The sequence below is a fragment of the Choristoneura fumiferana genome, chromosome 5, assembly GCF_025370935.1.
Source record: "Choristoneura fumiferana chromosome 5, NRCan_CFum_1, whole genome shotgun sequence".
NCBI lineage: Eukaryota > Metazoa > Arthropoda > Insecta > Lepidoptera > Tortricidae > Choristoneura > Choristoneura fumiferana.
The window spans coordinates 2,877,589-2,899,291 of NC_133476.1; the positions used below are offsets into that span (position 1 = coordinate 2,877,589).

At 35.6% G+C, this 21,703-nt stretch overlaps 1 protein-coding gene across 1 annotated transcript in view; it reads left to right on the forward strand.

Moving 5' to 3' along the window:
* The first annotated feature begins 1,700 nt into the window (after window positions 1–1,700).
* Traf4 (TNF receptor associated factor 4) overlaps window positions 1,701–21,703 on the forward strand; it is a 113,239-nt gene continuing 93,236 nt past the window's right edge. Inside the window, exon 1 of the mRNA XM_074087536.1 lies at window positions 1,701–1,975. Coding sequence (XP_073943637.1) covers window positions 1,941–1,975 — 35 coding nt within the window. The 5' untranslated portion in view covers window positions 1,701–1,940. The remainder of the gene's footprint in view (window positions 1,976–21,703) is intronic.

The window sequence follows — 21,703 nt, forward strand, 5'->3', positions numbered from 1 at the left end:
AGTTACAAGAATTATGACGGGTTTAAAGTTTTTTAAAGAAGACAGCCCTAATATGCAACAGCGTCTCGTGACATTTTCTATCATCATTTATTTATGTGTCTTAGACTATTTAGGTTTATTTATAAGTTACAGGCAGATACTAAAAAAAGTAAAACCGACTTCAAAAAAAATTAAAAAAAAAAACCAAAAATGGAACCGACAAAAACAAACGACAAAACCCTTGAAAATATTTTTCTAGGTACTACGTACTAGCTCGAAGTCGGTGACTCAGCACGAGCCAGCAGGAGTGGGACAATAGTCGTCTACTTCACCTACATACTATGGGTTTCAATCCCTCCTGCTGGGTTTTCAGTCGATTCCATTTTTTGTTATTTTTTTATTTTTTTCAAATTCAAATTCATATATTTATTGATAGGTTGTGAGTTAGTATAGATAGGTTCTTATTGTTACATTTAATAATAATAATAATAAAAAGATTAAGACAATGTCAGAGTAGATAGATAGATAGATAGATAGATAGAAACTTTAATCGTCATAACAAAATAACTAGCTAGCTGAGCTAGTAGCTCATGTAGGTAAATTTTTTATGGATCAAAATGATTGAATTCCAGAATTAAATTCAAAATTATCAATAAGAAATGTAATAAATTAATTAAACAAAATAATAACAATTGTAATAATGTCAAAAATAAATCATTTTTGAAGTCGGTTTTACTTTTTGTTAAAAAAAATCTTTATTTCTCACTTTTTAGTGATTCGAAGCCAAAGTACTTACATCTCTCAGCGATTCCATTAAGCCCAAACACGGCTTAGTTACGTTGTTTTATAACAGAGTTCCGTTGCCTACCTTCTGGCTTCAGCATCAGATCAGTTCGAAAGAAAACTTGGTGAAAATGGGACCACCTCAGAAGAATACTCTTTCGAATAAAAAAAGAATTTTGAAAATCGGTCTACAATTGACTGTGTAATCGGTGAACATACATTAAAAAAATAAAAAAAAAAAAAATACAAACATTGGAACATAGAACCTCCTCCTTTTTTGAAGTCGGTTAAAAAACTAGCGCTGTGGCTTGCCGTGGCAAAACGCTGAGTGGGGCCCTTTTTGCTTCTTTAAGCACAATGCTATGTCAGGTTGTCCTATTGTTTTTAACCAACTTCAAAAAAGGAGGAGGTTCTATGTTCCAATGTTTGTATTTTTTTTGTGTATGTTAATATAATAACTAATTATAAATTCTAGGGCAGTACATTTTGAAATATGTCACTATTCAATTAAAGTTCAATTTTAACGCTCCTTTTATTTTGAGTTGTGTCACTATCAAATAGGTATGTGAAAGTTTGTGAGTGAGTGAGTGAGTGTGTATGTTTGTTCCTCCTTCACGCAGAAACTGGATGCTGGATCTAATGATTTACGTGTGCGAAGCCGCGGGTAAAAACTAGTAAATGAATACCTCTGACAGAAAAAAAACAAAAAACATGTTCAACCGACGACTAGGCATGAAAACCGCAAAAACATACCAAGCAAATCGCATTCTTCCCCTGCTCTGAAGGACATCGATCAAAACGATCTAAAATTCCGTTACACTTAAAAATAGAAATATTAAGCCACCTGTTGCCTCCTGCAATGGAAACTTGTACTTAACTATGTATACTTAATTAGTACGCAGACGCATTGTTTGTCACTGCCACAGAATGGTGGCGACCGTCGTTCGAATAGCACGCGCAATCGATCACTCGCTCTGTACTTAGAGCTCGATTTGAATCGATTAAAATTAACGTTACATTTAAATAGGACGTCACATTTAAAAATAGAACATCGAAGACATACGTCAAATTCGAAAAAGAAAACGTCGCGTTTATATTTTGTGGCCAGTATTAAGTGGTTTGAAAAACTTTTTAAAAGACATTGGATTTAAGTGTTTTTTTGTCTTTTGTAAGTGGCCATGACTCCGGTTGGACTACTGTTCAAAGTGAATAGGTGAGTTAGCACCCGTATGTTAATTCTTTGAATGCAACTGAGTTATGCATGACTTTGTATGGTGCGTTTTAAATGAGATGCTTTGTATGGACTTGCTGTTGCTATGGCGTTAATGTTTTAAGTAACAATGTGTTGCCAGTTAAGACACTGATTAGAATACTATCTTTGACTTCGACGTTGGTCCGTAAAATCTGAATTCATTTGGTGGCTCTACCAGTGCATTTGTTATATTTTCACTATTTTTGACGCATAAACTACCTATCAAAACCTCACACGCTGTCTTTTTGGCGATAATTTTTTCATGTATTTTCTTTCATATTACCTTCACTTTAAGAATTATAAACCAATACAAATGAACTAGGTTCCTCGGGACTTATTCACGACTACTACTTATTGCTAAATTACTTTGACGTTTCGACCACATTGCAATGGCCGTTTCCACCAGAGATGAGCGATGATGTGATGCGAGGATTCTGTTTTTCATGAACCAATAGAAACGCTTCATTTACCTATCTTCGCACAGCACATATCTGATGGAAACAGCTGAGCGGAGCCAGGCGAGGTAAATAAAGCCTATTGGTTCATGAAAAACACATACCCGCAACACATCCCCTCACAATCTCTGGTGGAAACGGATCCTTAGTCCCGAGACAAATAATGATAAATAATATAAATATTATAGGACACTTGGCACCAATTGAACTAGTCACAAAGTAAGTAAAGCTTGTATTATGGTTTCTAGGCAACGGATAAAGAAATATAAAAAAACCTGACGCGAGGGCAGCATTTCTACGTTTTATATTGCAACATTCTTTACACTTACTATACGATACCTACCAGTCATATTGACAACAGTGTCGGTGATGTTACTTAAAGGAATATTTTCTAATCCCTCAGACTTTTTCTATGACAAATATTTTATACTATTATTTTCCTTCTAAAGCTATGGATAAACTTCGGCATTTTAACGCACAAAAACACAAAATAACACTTTAAAATACCACGCGCAAACAACGTTAAAATTTGACAGCAATAGACAGATGACATTTGAATTTATTGTTACCAGTGCAAGAAATTAGTTCTATTGGTTTTCCGCAATATGGCGAGGTTTTTTATAATGCTGGTCAGCTTTTACATATACTTATACGCATACTAAACACCCAAGACTCGAGACCAAATTTTAGTATTTTTCAAACAAATATCTGCCCCAACTGATGATCGAACCCGGAACCTCAAGCTTCGTAGTTAGGTCTTACCACTGGGTTATATCGGTACGGTTGTCATTGGCACCAGTACTCTAAACTACTGACTGGAATTGATGCTGACTGGATATGATTTGCAGGTGGTAGGACCTTGTGCAAGGTCCGCCCGGATTGCTACCACCATCTTGCTCGCTAATCCTGCCGTGAAGCAGCAGTGCTTGCACTGTTGTGTTTCGGCGTGGAGAGTAAGACAGCCGGTGAAATTACTGGCACGTGAGGTATCCCATCTTAGGCCTCTAGGTTGGCAACGCGTGTGCAATACCCCTGGTGTTGCAGATGTTTATGGGCGGTGGTGATCTCTTACCATCAGGAGACCCATTTGCTCGTTTGCCATCCAGTCAAATAAAAAAAAAAAAAAATACTTTTGCTATAAATAAAGTTCACTACAAACTTGTTTAAACTCTAACAACTTTATTGAATATCGCTATCAAGTAATTACATGAGTCAATATAAAGTTTATGAGTTCCGTGGCAGAGACAGACGAACAGACATGACAAATTGAGATTAATGGCCGTCCCAGACCTCGCTCGACATAAAATTTACATCTCATCTCGTAAAGTTCATACCAATAACGAGGATATATTGCACTAGAAGAGCTTATACGAAGATGTATCGTATCGTATGTAGATAATGTCTCCTTTTTTTAACCCCCGACGCAAAAAGAGGGGTGTTATAAGTTTGGCCGATAAGTATGTCTGTGTCACCGTAGCTCTTAAACGGTGGACCGATTCGAATGAGTTTTATTTGAAATCAGGTTTTCTAGCGATGTTCTTAGACATGTTTTATCAAAATCAGTTTATCCGTTTTTGAGATATTGAACTTTGAAGTGACAAAGTCGAAGGTTTTCCAAGTTTTTGTTAGTTAGGTTATATTGGTTTGTGCTTTAAGAGCTACCTTTATACCAAACTTCAAGTTTCTATGAAAACTGTACCCTTAGTGTAAGTTTTCGGTTACAAAATACTTCTCGATCGCGTTCGCGTTAAAACTTCAATTTATATGGAAACACGAACAGCGCCTCAGCGGAACGTTTGCGATGTTCGTGTTTCCATAAAAAATTGAGATTTTAACGCGAACGCCATCGAGACTTATTTTGTAACCGAAAACTTACACTAAGGGCACTGATAGTATTTTGTAGCTTTATTGGTAGGGTTAAGAGTCCACCCACGCCTAACTGCGCGAGCGGTTTTGTACCTCACCCCCGCGACCCCTCTGAGATAGATCGCGTGCAACCGCGATTTGTTCGTAGGCGTTATCTGACAGCGACGCGTTTTCGCGCGCAGCGCGGCGAAATACGGTACCGCTAAAGTTTTTCAGAAATGTCAAAACGATCGTTTGTTATGGAGTTTGTATTGAATACGTCATATACTGACTGCTATGACAAGGCTATGACGTTACAATTTCCCACGTTCAAACTGATTCAATTTTATGTACTTAGGTACTTAGGTAATAATTCGTTTTTATTAACTTGAAAATCGCCGAAATTACGAAAAATGTGAAAATTCGGTTATTATGAGTATTTTCAAAGCTGCATTCCAATACAATACAATGACTCTTTATTGTACTCCGGTCTGAGTGGAGAGCCTTGGGAGAGGCCTATTATGTCCAGCAGTGGACGTCTTTCGGGTGACACAATACTAAAGTTCACCTAACTTTTATTTTCTTAGGTACACTTTAATTTAACTATGGCCTATGAAATACACCTACATTTCTAAAAGTGTATTAGTAATTTCTTGCTAGAGAAATACCTATATCAAAATATTAAAAATTAAGCAAGATATATTTCTCAAAATGTAGACAAAACTGAAGATAACTTATAATACCTATACTCATTTAGGTAGGTATACACTAAAATATGGATCCATTTGCAGATAGGTATCGATTTTTATTTGAAAACCAAAAACCTCATTTGCTTCGTACAGTCGGATAAAACATTCAAAGGACATAACATTGCCTGGCGGGCAATTTTTTCAATCACAAGTGGACATTATATTGAGTAAAATTACCCACGTTTATAATTTTATAAAGCACTTACGTTTACAAACTTAAATTTTAATAAACACAAAATAAACATTGTACTTTGCTCTGATAACTGTTATTTTTATATGTTTTATGTACAATAGAGAGTTATAAACCCTTTATTGAACAAAAAATACTCATTCGTGACAATCGATTTTATAAGAAAATGGCCCTAAGGCAAAGTTGACGGTTTTTTGCCCAAAATTCAGAACCAACATAAAAAATACAACCGAATTGATAACCTCCTTTTTTCTGAAGTCAGTTAAGCTCAGGCTTCTAATAGACTCTCGTTAATAATCCCCTTTTTACAGCCCTTAATGCACAATGTACTTTTGTGTCAATATTAGTTCCAATTCCAAATATTACCCGCTATGATCCTGTTACAACAAGGCCATAGTCGGTAGGAAAATACAAACTGAAATATAGATGCACAGAAAAACCAGAAAAAGAGACCAGCATCCTCAGCATGACAGAGGTGTCAACTTCTAGATTTTTTCTCGCCTGCTTGCCTAAATATCAAAATTTTCCAGGCGTTACTCCAAACAGGGGACAGGGGGTCCTGTCAAAAATCAGCAATTTGTATTCAATCAGTGTTCTATCAATGTCGTATGTATACAAACACATCTATATTATGTTTGAGTTTTCTAATAATTTTATCATATTTATGAGTTAAACGCTAATAACCAATAACAAATTATAACAACAACAGTTTGTATATGACACTAAAAACACCGATTGAATACAGAACTAGGCCACGTATGTCCCTTATTTTTAATAGGAAGTACCTACAAAACTTTGATATTTCGGCAAGTAGTAGGTCAATGTATGGTTAATTCAAGGCAAGTAATAGGTCAATGTATGGTTAGAAAAAAAGTTAGAGGTGTCACTACTTCAAAACCAAATAAAAGAAATGTGTCTTTTTATTTGGTATTTTTTTTAATTTATATGATTTTTGAGTGGCGATGTAAATCTATATAAAGAACAACTTTAAAATTTGAAACAAATCGCTTGATTACATACTGATAATAAATACATTAAAAAAACAAAAGTCAAGAACTGACACAAGTAGGATATTCATACTCAACATAAATATTCTTGGAGATACGAGTACTCGCAGAAAAAACTGTGCCCATTTGATAAAAGGGACGGCTTACTAGAAAAACCAAACTATGAACTGTTACCTAACGACTAAATGCAATCACTTTGTCTGAATTAATAAATTATTTACTATTTTAATTGTACTTTAGATTTATAAAACTGGAGTTCCAAGAGTGGAGAAATTACGTATAAAGAAAGAAAGAAGGATATTTTATTAACACTAATACAAAAAGCACAAAGTGCAGTATTTGAACCTGTAAGTGAGAACTTTTTCTACTATTATAACGCATGTGGGCAATGTTGTCTAAATAACTTTGCCCGTTATAAAATTCAATCAATAAGTTACTTTGCCCAACGATTAATAAAGTAAATATTTGTTTTATATAAGTCATGTTATTTAGTGGGTGTCTCAAAATAATGTAGGTACTTACTGTACTAAAATAGTGCTTGTGTAGTGTAGATGTATCATCATCTGGTTCAGAGACCTCAGTGCGTTTTTTTACTGTAGAACATGTTAATCCAGGGTATTTATTACCTGTATGGCAAATTTCATGCAAATCCGTTCAGTAGTTTCTACGTGAAAGAGTAACAAACATCCATCCATCGCCATACTTAAAAAAAATGTTTAGAATTTTTTTTGTAGAGAATTTTATGTAGATTACTTATGTTTTAGAACATTTTTTGCTGTGGTTTACGAGTTATTTACGAAAAACTAAATGGGACTTTTACACAAACTCCTCCCCACCCGTTAGCTCTACCCCCACCCATCAGTACCTACTTTTAGTATGTGGTCTTAAACACCATCCCCTACAACTATGCCAAAATTGACTTATACGCGAGATTTCCCCGGAGAGGCAGTTTTTGGTCTTCGTTGGGTAGGCTATATACTCGTACCAGACACGTATTAAGTTTGAACACATGTCCTATATTCCTACTATGGTAGTTATCAGTTTATAAGTAATAGACAAAATATGGAGCCAATAAAACTATTTAGACTACTAACCAATTTTTCTGTACTTACCTAATTCTTGTAATAAACAACACACTTACTTTACAACTTCTGACATCTTCTGACATGTTGTCTGTCATTGTACGAGTATGAGGGCTTCTTGTTTTTTTTTTGCGTTATTTAATTTATTTCTCGGTGTTGACTATCCTAAAACACCTTAAATACCCAAAATACAGTGATAACGTAATTTAATAATAATTTCCTTACTCATAGATTGAGTGTTATGAAAGAAGTGTAAATGTAAAAGTTTTTTTTCGTAAATGAATTTTGTGGAGAAAAGCGACGCAGGTCAATCAGGCAGAGCACCTAAGCGCTCACTGTTTCTCTGCGTTGAAGTGACAGAGAAGCAATATGTCGTCGGCGTGGCGTAAGTCTTTGCTCATCAAAAATTGAAATAAAATAAATGCAAAGAAATTACGATTTAGATTTAAGAAATAACACGACAGATATTATTATTACGTTTTGTTTGTAAATCAGACTTAGTAATTTGATTATAGTGTCTTTATAAATAACGGAGTATTTTTGGTTTCTAAATCAAAGTAAGAGCTCACTTTGGCAATAAAATCTATCGAGCCAAATTAGTTTAATCGTGTTTTGAAAGCAACGACTAACTCAGGAATACGATCAAGATTATCGTAATATTTTTTTTATTGCCACGAAGTACACCAATTTTATACCACGTCTGTTTAAAAATAGCAGTGAGTTGCGTAGGTCGCCTCTTAATGACAGCGATGACTTTGTGATATCTTTTTAGGGTTCTGTAGTCAACTAGGAACCCTTATAGTTTCGCCATGTCTGTCCGTCTGTCTGTCTGTCTGTCTGTCTGTCCGTGGCTATGCTCAGAGACCGTTAGTACTAGAAAGCTGTAATTTAATATGAGATACATATCAGTCATGCCGACAAAGAATAAGATTTTTTTTTTTTTAGGGTAGCTCCTATAGACGTAAAGCTGGGGTGATTCTTTTTTCTTGACTAACCCTATAGTGTGTGGGTATCGTTATATAGGAATTTCAAAACCATTGGGTAGTTGCCTGAACGATTTTTTCGATTTAATGGTCCGTTTGCGAAATATTCAACTGTAAAGTGCAAATTTTCATTCAAATCTAAACTTTGGGTGGAAAAAATTTGAAAAAATTCAGGATTGGTATTAAGTACCTATATCAAAATTATAACGGATAAGATTGCTTGAGAATTAGTAGTAGTTTAAGAGTAAAAAGCAGCCTAAGGTATAAAATATACGTAAACTTGGAAGATTCCGTACCCTTAAGAAATCCTTAGAAAAACATTTACTTGATTTTTCGTAATGGCTACGGAACCCTATCTTGGGCATGTCAACACGCTCTTGGCCGGTTTTTTAAAGTAAAAAGTTACTCAGTCCACATTTTTTCGTCCTTCAAACCTGTGGAGTAAGCTGGCATTTTCCTACCATGTTCCAACTTACAGCTGTCAATACATCGACTTGCTCTGTCTAGCGTGCGCCTGCGACCGTTATAGCAATCTGAGTTTCCGAGATACTAACTGTATGCAAGGGTTAAATCATACATTGTAATGAGTGAGGCCCATTTTATAATATTTCACAGACAAGACGCATAGTCCGAGAGCTGGCACCAATTTTTGGGTAGATATTTGAAGCAAGCTGAAAACTTGTCCCATACCCCAATACAGAACTGCAGACCTGTCTGGTTAGTAGCGGAGCTAAATCAAACCCTAAATTTTTAAAAAATTTCTTTTTCCAAAAATATGTTTGAGGCAATGTACAATTTTTATATGTTGTAGTTGAATGTTCAAGCATAATTATTTTCGGAAAAAAAAAGGGGTAGATTTAGCCCTGCTAATCACGAGCCAGTTCTATAATTCCGTGTTGGGGACGATACGAGAGAACGGAGCTATGGGACAAGTTTTCGGCTTGCCTCAAATATCATCATCATCATCATCATCCCAGCCTATATACGTCCCACTGCTGGGCACAGGCCTCCTCTCAGAACAAGAGGGCTTGGGCCATAGTTCCCACGCGGACCCAGTGCGGATTGGGAACTTCACACGCACCATTGAATTGCTTCGCAGGTTTGTGCAGGTTTCCTCACGATGTTTTCCTTCACCGCAAAGCTCGTGGTAAATTTCAAATGTAATTCCGCACATGAATTTCGAAAAACTCAGAGGTGCAAGCCGGGGTTTGAACCCACGACCCTCTGTTTGAGAGGCGATAGGTCAAACCACTAGGCCACCGCGGCCTCAAATATACATACCCAAAAATTGGTGCCAGCTCTCCTACTATCAAACTAAGTACATAAATCGATTGTACCATCAGCCAAATATGTGGTCTACCACCCTAAAGTTGATAATCGTTTGCATGTCACAAAACAATAATGCCAATAGACGTAACTCGACTTTAGCGACATATTCATTTGAAAGGAACTTGTGTAAAAATTGATAGACCACTTATTTGGCTGATGGTACGTCCCCATCTAGTAGGTACATGTCAAAATAAATCAAAATGTAACTTATTGAATCATGCGTTACTTTTTGGATGTATAACAATGAACTAAAAACAATTACTTTGCTCACCCGCGACCTATACGTCTATGCAACATAATATCTGTGTTCATACAGTGTGTGCAGCTCACCGATGAGCTCCGGTTCAGTTCGAAACGCGTCAGTGTGGTGTGGTGGTGGTGATAGATGGGTTTGTGTGATTTGTGTGTGTTCTTACAGTGGTTGTGAAGGAACTCTATGAACACGCATATCTTGCATACATATCACAAGGTCGTCGGTGAGCAAAGTAAATTTACATCTAAATTGTAAGAGCCTTTTCCGTGATCTCAAAATAAATAAATATACATATGTAAATTGCTCGTTTAATAAGTAGGTAAGTATAGCCAGCAACAAAGATACGAATACAGCCAAAGTGCAAAAAATATATAGGTCCCCTTACTTAATGTTCTGGCAATAAAGTCCTTTATCCATATTTTTGGCACTTCAAACGTAATTATATTTTTGTTGCTGACTGTACATGTAAATATAGATCAATGAACCAGGTAGTATTTAACTTAACTCTTTAACATTTCCCAACCATAGCCACCGGGATCCTTGACTTTAATAAATATCGTTCTACCCCGCAGCAAAAAATATCATGAACACTTAATCATGCTCATATTAACATAATATAACACTGTATGTGCAGTGAAAGTTGTTTATTGATCTTTATCGCGTGAAAATGGGCTTATAAATCTAAAAGATCGATATCTTACTGACAATCGATTAAGAGCTAATACTGTTTTTCTTTTAATGTGGGAAAAAATGCATGTTCTTTTTGTCATTGATAGAATCATTAAGAGCATAACCTAACCAGTAAAAAGTTGGAAAACCCCCGACTTTGTCACTTCAAAGTTCAATATCTCAAAGACGGCTGAACCGATTTTGATGAAACATGTCTAAGAACCATCGCTAAAAAACCTGCTTTGAAGTTAAAAACCGCATTTTTATATGTTGTAGTTGAATGTTCAAAGCATAATTATTTCGGGAAAATTTTTTTTTTTTAAATTAAGGGGTAGATTTAGCCCTGCTAATCACGAGCTAGTTCTATAATTCCGTGTTGGGACGATACGAGAGAACGGAGCTATGGGACAAGTTTTCGGCTTGCCTCAAATATCATCATCATCATCATCATCCCAGCCTATATACGTCCCACTGCTGGGCACAGGCCTCCTCTCAGAACAAGAGGGCTTGGGCCGTAGTTCCCACGCGGGCCCAGTGCGGATTGGGAACTTCACACGCACCATTGAATTGCTTCGCAGGTTTGTGCAGGTTTCCTCACGATGTTTTCCTTCACCGCAAAGCTCGTGGTAAATTTCAAATGAAATTCCGCACATGAATTTCGAAAAACTCAGAGGTGCGAGCCGGGGTTTGAACCCACGACTCTCTGCTTGAGAGGCGATAGGTCAAACCACTAGGCCACCACAGCTCCATATATATTTCTGAAGTATTAACTATCATTAAAATTGGTAAAGCACTTTCTTGGTCGACCATACATACATTTCAGCAAATAATTTTTTACTTGTCATGCTCGTAAAGTTCGGTAAGTAGGCGACATAAAATGACTTGTTATGCTCTAGTGCATAAAGTAAAATCTTCGTCTAAGACCAAGGCAATCAGGTGTAAACAGCCACAAACAAAGAAGTTTCTACATATTTTTTAAAATATTTATAAAATAAATCAAATCAATCAAAACTGATCAATAAAACTAAAAAATTATAATTATAACAGTGATGCGTGAACAATAAAAGGTACATATTAAGCGAAGAGTTGTTTCCATTGTTTCTATTTAATTTCCTCGCCATCGAAGTGAAAAACAAAGTGTAAAACTCGTTTTATGCTCTTGTTGTACAATCTACTATTTATTTATACAGATTAAATTAGAGGCTCAAAGGCCAGAGATAAGAGAATCGGTCGCTTTTAGCAAGGCGTTTGCGTCAAAAAACATGACGTAACATGACCGCAGTAGCTAACTGGTGAAGCGGCATGAATATGCATACGACATCCATCGGATCGGCAGGGCTACTACGAAACTCGAAACTCGAAGTACGTGTCGTGCGGTCCCTCTGACACTTATACTATTTAATACGAGAGCGAGAGGGACGGTACGATACGGACTTCGAGTTTCGTAGTAACCCTGCAGTAACTGGGCTATGAATGCCTCGCATAGCCCTGTCTTTCGACATGCTCTGCGGGATATGGAAGGCGAGCTAAGAAGAAGAATTTCCACAATTCTGGAGACTATTTTACTCTTGTTACCATGGGGAATAAAAATCCCCGTGGTCCCTTTGAGCAATATTATGCTGCCGAATCACGAGGTTGCAAAATAGGTAGGTTAAGTTAGTTAGGTAGCTTCTCATGCCCGAAGGGCGAACTGACTATAAATAGGAGCTTCCGTCGAATTTGTAGGTTTTCACTGAATTACGGATGAATAAATCAGGGAAAACCTACAAATTCGAACTCTGAAAAAAAAAATGTTTGCTAACTTTAACAAAAAAATTGTTGCTTGTAACAACTTGAGTGACTACAAAACTAAGGCCTACTAGTAGCTAAAAGTTAGGTGATGTCTTACAAAATCAGTTTTGCAATATTAGCATAGGTAATTTGGTTCCTAATTAGTAAATTTTGGCTAAACGTCAAGTAGCCAAACTAGTTCAGCCATCCTTTTTTTTTCAGTGTAACTTTCTTGCGATTCCATCCGCTTAGAATTCGTTTAGGTATCGCTTTCCTGCGAGAACTATGCAATTTTTCAGGACAAAAAGTCGATGCCGTGAACCGTTAAGGATTTTCGTCCTGCGGAGACGAGGATTTCACTGCCAGATTATTGTATTATCACCAGATTAAGTGTGCCAAATTTCTAGTCAATCCGACCACTGGAAGTGCGTCAAATTTAACTTGCAAGATTTGACCCGTACATACATTACCTATGTACATACATACATTGCACTACAAGTTAAATAAAAGCTTGTAAAATAAGTTTTTGGTAAAAAGTTAATTTTTAATACAAGCTTTTTTTTGCTGACTATTTTTTTTACTGTACTTGTATTGTCACCCAAATTACATTTGCATACCAATTTCAAGTCAATGCCATTAACCGTTGAACAGTTCCGTCCTGTGGAGACGATCCTGGCCGGACTACCAGGATGTCACTGCCACATTATTGTATTGTCACGCAATTAACATAAAAGAATACCAAATTTCAAGTCAATACAACTGTTGTATTAGCAAGATGTTGTATAAAAAAGTAGATATAACACCAACTACTGGAAGTTAGACAGACAGACAACGGGACAGGTGAAACTAAATAAAAGCTTGTAAAAACAACTAAGTGCAAAATTTCTGTACTGTGAAGGTTTAGTTACAAACTGTTTATTCCTGGATACTTTCTACGGGATTAAATCAAACTCGAAGTAACGAGACACCGACACAAATGGAACAAGATGCGCCGGCGCCGCTGCTCTCATAGACTAGGTAATACAGACAGTGCGCTTAGGCAGAGTTTTACCGAATTACAATAAATTACAATAATTGATCACGGGCTTGAAACGATGACCTATACCTATAACGATGATGGCTTGTAGTTAGAGTGTGACTATGCAACTTGAGGTCCCGACTTCGACGGCTAGTTCGGCCTCAAGTAAAAATTACAAATGTTAACGCGAGTCTTGCATGCATAATGCAATTTAACTTAGTGTTTTTTTATGCCTATACTCGTACCTTACCGGTTGTTTTCTAAGCTTTTACTCAGACTAATTATATCGAGGAAGTTACGTTAATATTTAAAATATATCAGATAATAACATAACATACGAAATTAATAATTAAAAATGTATTTAGGACAATAGATATAATCTTAAATACATATCTAAGAATCGAGCACAAGCATTTGCACTTTTCACAGAAATATCTGTCCCGACCGGGGATCAAACTTTAAGCTTTGTAGTAAAGTTCCTAACCATTACGCTACCGGCCGTCAAACGTATGTGAGGACAAATGTGTTCGTTATGCATGAACTGAGGCCTAATTATCTAACGCGCTGATCTTTGCGATCGCATTCATTATCTCTTTCAAAGTCAAAGTCAAAATATCTTTATTCAATTCATTCAAATATCTTTCTTTCCTCGTCTTATACCATGTGACAGAAGGATATGGTGAAAACGATGGCGATTCGTGCGTGTAAAACAATAAGACCTCTGTAACTGCACAATAAAACAAAGTGTACCATCTGGTCGACGTTGTAGTCTGAGGCAGTGTGGTTGCCGGCTCTCACCAGTCTCTGTTGCAGCTACAGATGATTATCTGTCATCAACGCTTGCTCCATCATCATCATCATCATCTTGGTCTATATCCATCCTTAAACTGAGCATAGGCCTCCTCTCAGAATAAGAGAGCTTGGCCGTGGTTCCCACGATAATTATGTATATATTCTGAAAATATATGCTCTTATTTTTGGATTTGGATGAAATTTTACCTAATTGGACAGTTGGATCTTGAGAAGCAAATCAACGTCTCGTGAATAACAACAAGTCCCGCGGAATCGGGAGTAATAAAGGATAGCGTAAATAGCAATAATAGTATATGTGTAAATAAATGTTTCTCTCTCTCTCTCTCTCTCTCTCTCTCTCTCTCTCTCTAATAGTAAATCGTTTAAATGACGAATTGTCCATATTATGTAGTTCATGTTGTTAGTTTATTTTATTCTATTCGACTGGATGGAAAACGAGCAAGTGGGTCTCCTGATGGTAAGTTGTTTGTGAATTTGGTAAAATCCTAGAATTTTCGTTCAACTGCCAGATCTAATTTGGTTTGCATAAACGAAGCTGCGGGCGGACACTTGTATGACTGCTAATGATCGATAATTATTTCAAGATAAATACGTCATGCTCATATAATTCTGTTAGCTATGCAGCAGTTGGCATTGTCGTTTTGCTCTGTTTATTGACAACTGGACTGCATAAAGCATTGGTTTTACAATAACACGTTAATTTGTATTTAATTAATTAGTTTATACGTTGTTTTATAGACAAGAATATTTGATTTGTTATTCTGTGACATGAATATCGAAATATTAAATTTTATTTGCAATAAAATCAATCGGTCAATGATTTTTTCTTCAAAGTATAAACTTGTGAAAAGAAATTCTATGAAATTTCAGTCTGCGAAACAAGTAAAGGAAACACCGATTAATTAACTAATGAGTTCTTTTGGAAACGGATGTAATGTTAGCGTTCGAGTTCTCGACACGCTAATGCCCAATAGACAACACCCCGCTGTCATCTCTATTGCTAATGACATAAGATTAAAGATGCCAACTACTGGGACAGTGACAAGCACTCGCAGTTTAAACAGATCAAGTCAATTCCCCTTTTTGGGGACGCTTAGGTATGACCTTAAATATTTAAAATTTTGTAACCGAAAAGGTGCCGAAAAGAGATAAAACGGTTAGTGGTTTGGCCGGATACCGGATACCAGATATTCGGCGGGACCGTTGGCCGGATAGCCGGATATTCGGCCTAGTTTTACGTACAAATAAATTAAGCTAATTCGAACATGTGCATTGCGCATGACACTCCGTGCAGGTTGCAACTAGTAAAGTATAATAAATTGACTTAAGGGCTGTTTCACCACCCATTGATTAATTTTAACTGATAGATAAATATGATGTCGTTTCTGTTTGTTTTGTTTGAATAGACGCGAGACGGTATCACATTTATCCGTCATTTAAAATTATCCAATGGGTGGTGAAACAGCACCTTAGAATAAAATGAAAAAAGATGAAAAAATATTTATTGTTGTTAATTAAGACATTGTCATCTTATGTACTAAAATGTAAACTGATGTCAATAATTGATAAATAAATACCAGTTTTTAATCATAACTATAAGTTTTTACCATCCCGTATCCGGCCGGATAGTACGCAACTATCTGGTATTCGGCCGAATACTCGTAGTAAAATAGTGGCCGGATACGCCGGATACCGGATATTGGCCGGATATCCGTTGCATCTCTAGAAAAGCCTATATTTATGATGATACTTCAGGTTATCCAATAAGATTGAAATTTAGTATGAAAGTGTAGGTAGTGTCACCAGAGTTAAGAGGTCACGCACACAAGAACATGTCGTGTAATGACAGCAGGATTTCGACATTTAATCATTCATTTTATTCATTCTCCTTTTGTACAATCAGTTCTTTTTGTAGTTGTGTGTGTAAACACAGCACAACCAATGAGAAAAGTCTGAAAATCTTATTTTTTTATGCCTGTCTTTGGGCTCTGATACCACTGAAATTCACTACATATTTATAGACAAATATACGAAACTCTCGGAGCGCGACTCCGACTCGAACCTCGCCAACTACAATTACATTTTAAGCACATCATTTCAGGAACGATAAGTGTGTGAAATCTCAGTTGCAAGGTTTGTCCCAAGCATGCTAAAAGTTACCTATTTTTTTTTTTGCTCTTGTTTATGTATACCTATAATATAATAATACTTAATATGTATTCAGTGGAATGTTGTCCTGTATTATATCAATCTGTCAGACAATGGGGATGTTGACGCCATTAAAAAAAAATTCAAACGCACGACTCCATTAAAAAAACACTTTATTTTAGCCCTGAAAACCAGATTAATTTTCGATTTACTGTAAAATTAGATTTTTTGCTGCTTTAAAACAAATAAATAGTTAGTTGATTGAGTTGGCGAACAAATAGCGACTTATGACGTCATAAGTCGCTATCGCCATTAAAACTATGGGAGAATTGTGTATTGACAGCTTATAAAAAGTACGTCAGTTGATTGGTGGTGTCAACATCCCTATTATATCCTAACGCCCAAGTCAAATTTTTGATTTATGAACATCAAACTTTATGTCATTTATGATAGAGTTTAATTTAAAATTACCATAAGTCCTTTATAAAGGAATCTGTGCGTTTGGAGGTTAAAACCCGCAATTCGCCTTAATATTATGATTTATTTCCCCTCCGGTAAGTGGGTGACAGACGTACGAGCAAGTACGCGTACTTATGGCTCGACGACCTTTTTCGCCTGTGTGTCACCGTAAGTACGTGTACTTTAAAACCGTCGGCGATCCAACCGGTTTGAAATCTTGCTCGTGGCTCGCAAACTTAAAAACCGCGTACTTTAAGTTCGTACGTCTATCACCCACTGTAGTTGTTACAAAAACGCCAATGAGGGCTATCGCGAATGAATTCGCCGCTAGAGGCGCTAGTGTAGCGTGAGGTCTCCGAAATGTCAAATCTCATAGTTTTTGGGTGAGCTACGCGGGTTTATTTATAATTAGAATAATTTTGTGAATATTTTGCAATATCTGAAATTAATTATGGCAATTATGCATTACGGGGCAATGAATGTCTGTGTTTTGAGACAGTTTTGTCTTTCGGAAACTTTTTTCCTCCCTTTTTTTCCGAACAAAACGGGACTAAGCAACACTGTGGTTGCTGGATATTTTTATGGTACGGTTTTAAGGTGTATTAAATATGATTTTAATCTAAACTTTGTTTTAACGCCCGTAATAACAGACTCTAAAAGCCATACTTAAAAACCTCACGCAACAGTGCGCCATCTAGTGAGACAAAAAACGATAGCCCTCATTAAATTATGCACCAGCAAGCTATTAGTCATTTACCTTTAATTTCGAAAATCAGTAATGCTATTACAAATTATCATGTGCTTAATTATGTACAACATAATTACCTAATAATCCTTTTTAAACCTCGTATAAACAATCGGATATCGTATGGGTGTCGCTACATGGCGGGGCCATGAAGCAATTTATTTATAAATAACCAATTTAAAACAGCAATGTAACGCAGCGTTACAATATTTCTCGCACTACGTTAATAACATTAAATTCTAGACTATACATTGTATACGAATCCATTTTATCTAAATTCAACATTGATAATATGGGTGTAACGTTTAAAATTGTCTGCAGCAAAAGCCTATAAATCCAGTGTCCGTTCATAGACTATAGTTTTTTTCCCGTTGATAATTAATCGACAATGAGAAGAAAATATACGCTGCTGCGTGCGCGACGCCTGGGGGCGTTTTTGCACCATCGATTTTAGTGTTGCCAGCTTCAGGATTAATAAAAAGTGCTGCAAATCAATTAAATAAATTAAATAAAGGTATTATATCATGGGACAATTTAAACCAATCGATCTAATCGCAAACTAAGCAAAAATCGTGCACTTTGACTATTTATATAAATATATTTAATATCCAAGGCTCAAAAACAAAAGTATATATTTTCGTTAGCGAAAATGTGTCAAAGTCAAAGTCAAAATATCTTTATTCAATTTAGGCTATAGCAAGCACTATGAATGTCAAAAAAACTACCACCGCTTCGGAAAAACCTCTATTGAGGAGAATCCGGCAAAAAACTCAATGAGGTAGGTGGGTGATTCTAATAAAAGTGGCATTATAATCTGCCAATGAGTTTTTTGAATAAAAAGTACATTAATATACTTTTCAGAAAAAATAAAAATTGACGTATGTAACATAGACCTTTACACCGAGGCCAGGCCATTTTATTTATTTATCCTTATTACTTTAAAAAATAAATAAATGTAAGTACCGATTTTCACTGTAGTCTGTCTTGTCAAAAGGGACATGCTCCGGTTTTTGGCCTGTGAATTATTTGTGTACTATTTCACAATTATATTTTATAATATATTGCAAAAACAATAATACGATATTCATTTAATAATAATACGGTCCTAAATAAATCATTTTATGCATCAATATTCAGACTCAAAGTTTGTCCAGCGATTTTTCACTGTAGTCTGTGTGTTCGCATTGTTGGGTCTCACTCACACACGGAGAATGATAGACCACACCTTAATCATCGGTAAACATTCGGCCAATATCTGGCTCACTGCCGTACGGAACGGTTAGAGACCTTTCTTCATAGTTTTGTGGCGATTAGTGATCGAAGGCGGCAAACTGGAGTTTGTAACGGGTATGTTAACTTTACATTGTCTCGATTATTTTATGTTATTTATATGGGACGTTATTAGATAATCATTTTAATGTGATATTATGACATTTACTTACGTTATTAAGAGTGGCACATTCTTATTTTTGACGGTTTTAGAGTAAATGTCTTTTGAATCCACTTTCACTTTAACCTGTGTCACTTTAATCTGTAACTGAAGCACAGACTAAAGTGACTCATGGCAGAAAAAAGTGAACTATAAATTATTTTATTTAAAAATTGCATATAATTCTAAGAATAACTTTATGGACTTTTTTTTAAGTAGTACTAACAGTGTTCTACAAAGTAATGTAGAGAATTGCTTTTTATTAAACTAAACACTTATAAATTTCATTTGTGTGTCTGTTTATCTATCCGCACTAGATCCATTAGTACTATAGCTGTAAATTTGCGTAAATATAGCTTTTGCAATTTTTTTGGAGTGTCCCCCCTCTAAAAGTGAAACTATTGGCTTGAAATTAAAAAAAACAATCATGGTGATCCTGTTTATAACTAAATTTTTACAGTTTGTAAAAAATCATTCGTATAAAATAGTGGTGTCGTTACTTGTTTAAAACGAATTTTTCGTGTTATTTTGCCTAGGTACGTTTTATTTGGCCAGTTTTTACTATCTGATGTCATTCATTTCATAGGAGGGACTGATTTGATTGCATTGTATTGTAATTAATCCGTAATATTTTAGGCCGACATGTAATGGGGAAACCAAAACTAAACAAAAGTCAAGAGAAGAGAGGTTAGCATGAAAAAGGAGAGAAAAGAAAAGATACGAAAAACTAAAAGAAATCCAGAACTCTATGCTGAGTTCCAAAGGAAACATAAAGCACAATATCAGCGAAGAAAACAGGAAGGAAAAACAAAAAAATATACATGATTTAGCAAATGTTTTTGTTTTACGGCTCCATTTTTAAAAACTCGTAAAACAAAAAACATTTGTTTAAGTGGTAGGAGTTTAGGGTTAAAAGGATGCTAGTAAATTACAAATAACCCTGTATAAAATATGTATAATTTTGAAATAATTTTATTTTTTATATATGCCTCCAAGAGACTCATAATTTTTTAAGAAATTACATTTAGGGGATGTTAAAAGTTGTAGTGAAAGTTACCAGGTTAAAGAGAATAATATCAAAAATGAAAAGAAATGTATCATAAGTTTAAGGGCTGTTTCACCATCCATTGATTAGCGTTAACCGACGGTTAAATGTGATGCCGACTACGTCTATTCGAACAAAACAAATAGAGACGGCATCACACCTAACCGCCAGTTCACACTAATCAATGGATGGTGAAACAGCCCCTTAAACTTATGATACATTTCTTTTTTCATTTGATATAATTCTCTTTAACCTGGTAACTTTTCACTACTAGCCTGTCTAATTTAACTTTAGCCTGCTTCATCAATATTTCAAGACCCATAACTCTTTAAGTTTTTAGGAATACTTTGTTCCCTTTAACATATTTGTAACAAATGAAATACCAAGAAGCTGTTTTTATGCAAAAAAAGTAAAAAAACATATATATATTTTTTTAAATTAACTTTAGCCTGCCATGCCACTTTTATTAGAATCAGCCAGGTATATGATAATATTTTCGTAATCACTAATCAGGTTCCCTGACAATTAAGCTTTCCAGTCGTCTTAATTTTTTTTTATATTCAACGCCATGATGAAGAAATGGTTGGTTAGCGAACGATTTAAATGCAACGTTGGTTTTCTTTTGTTTTTATTGGTAAAATAATTTTAGAGATATTAATATTCTAAGATACAATCTTTAATTATTTTTCATTCTAGCAACCCTGTTCTGAATCAGCAGTGCAACACCGTTTTGCTTAATAACCGGTATAATCGATCCAATGGCTCGGGAACATGGTGATTTGTGGTATTTGTAGATAAAATTACAAATTAGTTGTCTAACGTACATAGGTACACACAAAGTTTTAACAATAAATAACCTAAGTATTTATTCCTGTCTCGGTTGGATAAGACGACGACGGCGGATAAGGTCTTCGAGCACGTCTGCGAGGCGGAACATTTAGGCTCTTTTTTTTCTTTTCATTGTCTTTTTTCGTACGTAGAAGTATGAAAAATAGTTTAGGTACGTTCTATTCGCAAATTTACCAAATAATACACAAAAAAAACATATAAATCGGTTAGGCTGTTTCGGAGGAGTTTGGTTACAAACACTGTAACACGAGAATTTTATATATTAGAAGAAACCAGTGAAATTTTACAGCGCTCAGGTTTTGTTAAAATTTAAATAAACAAATTAAAAATGCAAAATATTATTGCAACTTAAAAAAATGCCGTGGTCTCAGTTAAGTAGGTTCCATAAGGTAAGCGTTCGGATCTTCTATTTCGCAGTGCCGATACATTAGCTCGGTAACCAACACATCAATTACAAAGACGTGTTATGCGTTATGCAGGCGATTGTTTCGGTATTATGTACTATTATTAACTGTCTTCCTGTATGTAATACCCATTCCGCTTGCGGTCTGGATTCAGTTTTCCGGAGGACGTAGTTCTAGATAAATGTTAGTTATTATGTATTGAATAGCAGTTGGTGAGTTTGTTGTTAGTTATATATCCGTGCTATCTGTGCTATCCATCCACACTAATATTATAAATGCGAAAGCAACTCTGTCTGTCCGTTTTCTCTTCACGCTAGAACCGTTGAACTGATTTGTTTAGATGATATTTTGTATTTGGCAAGGAAATATTTTTAGAACAGTTTGAAGCTTACCTTGTAAAATTATGTACCTGTGTTCTCTGTACTGCTTACTATGAGTTGATGTTCA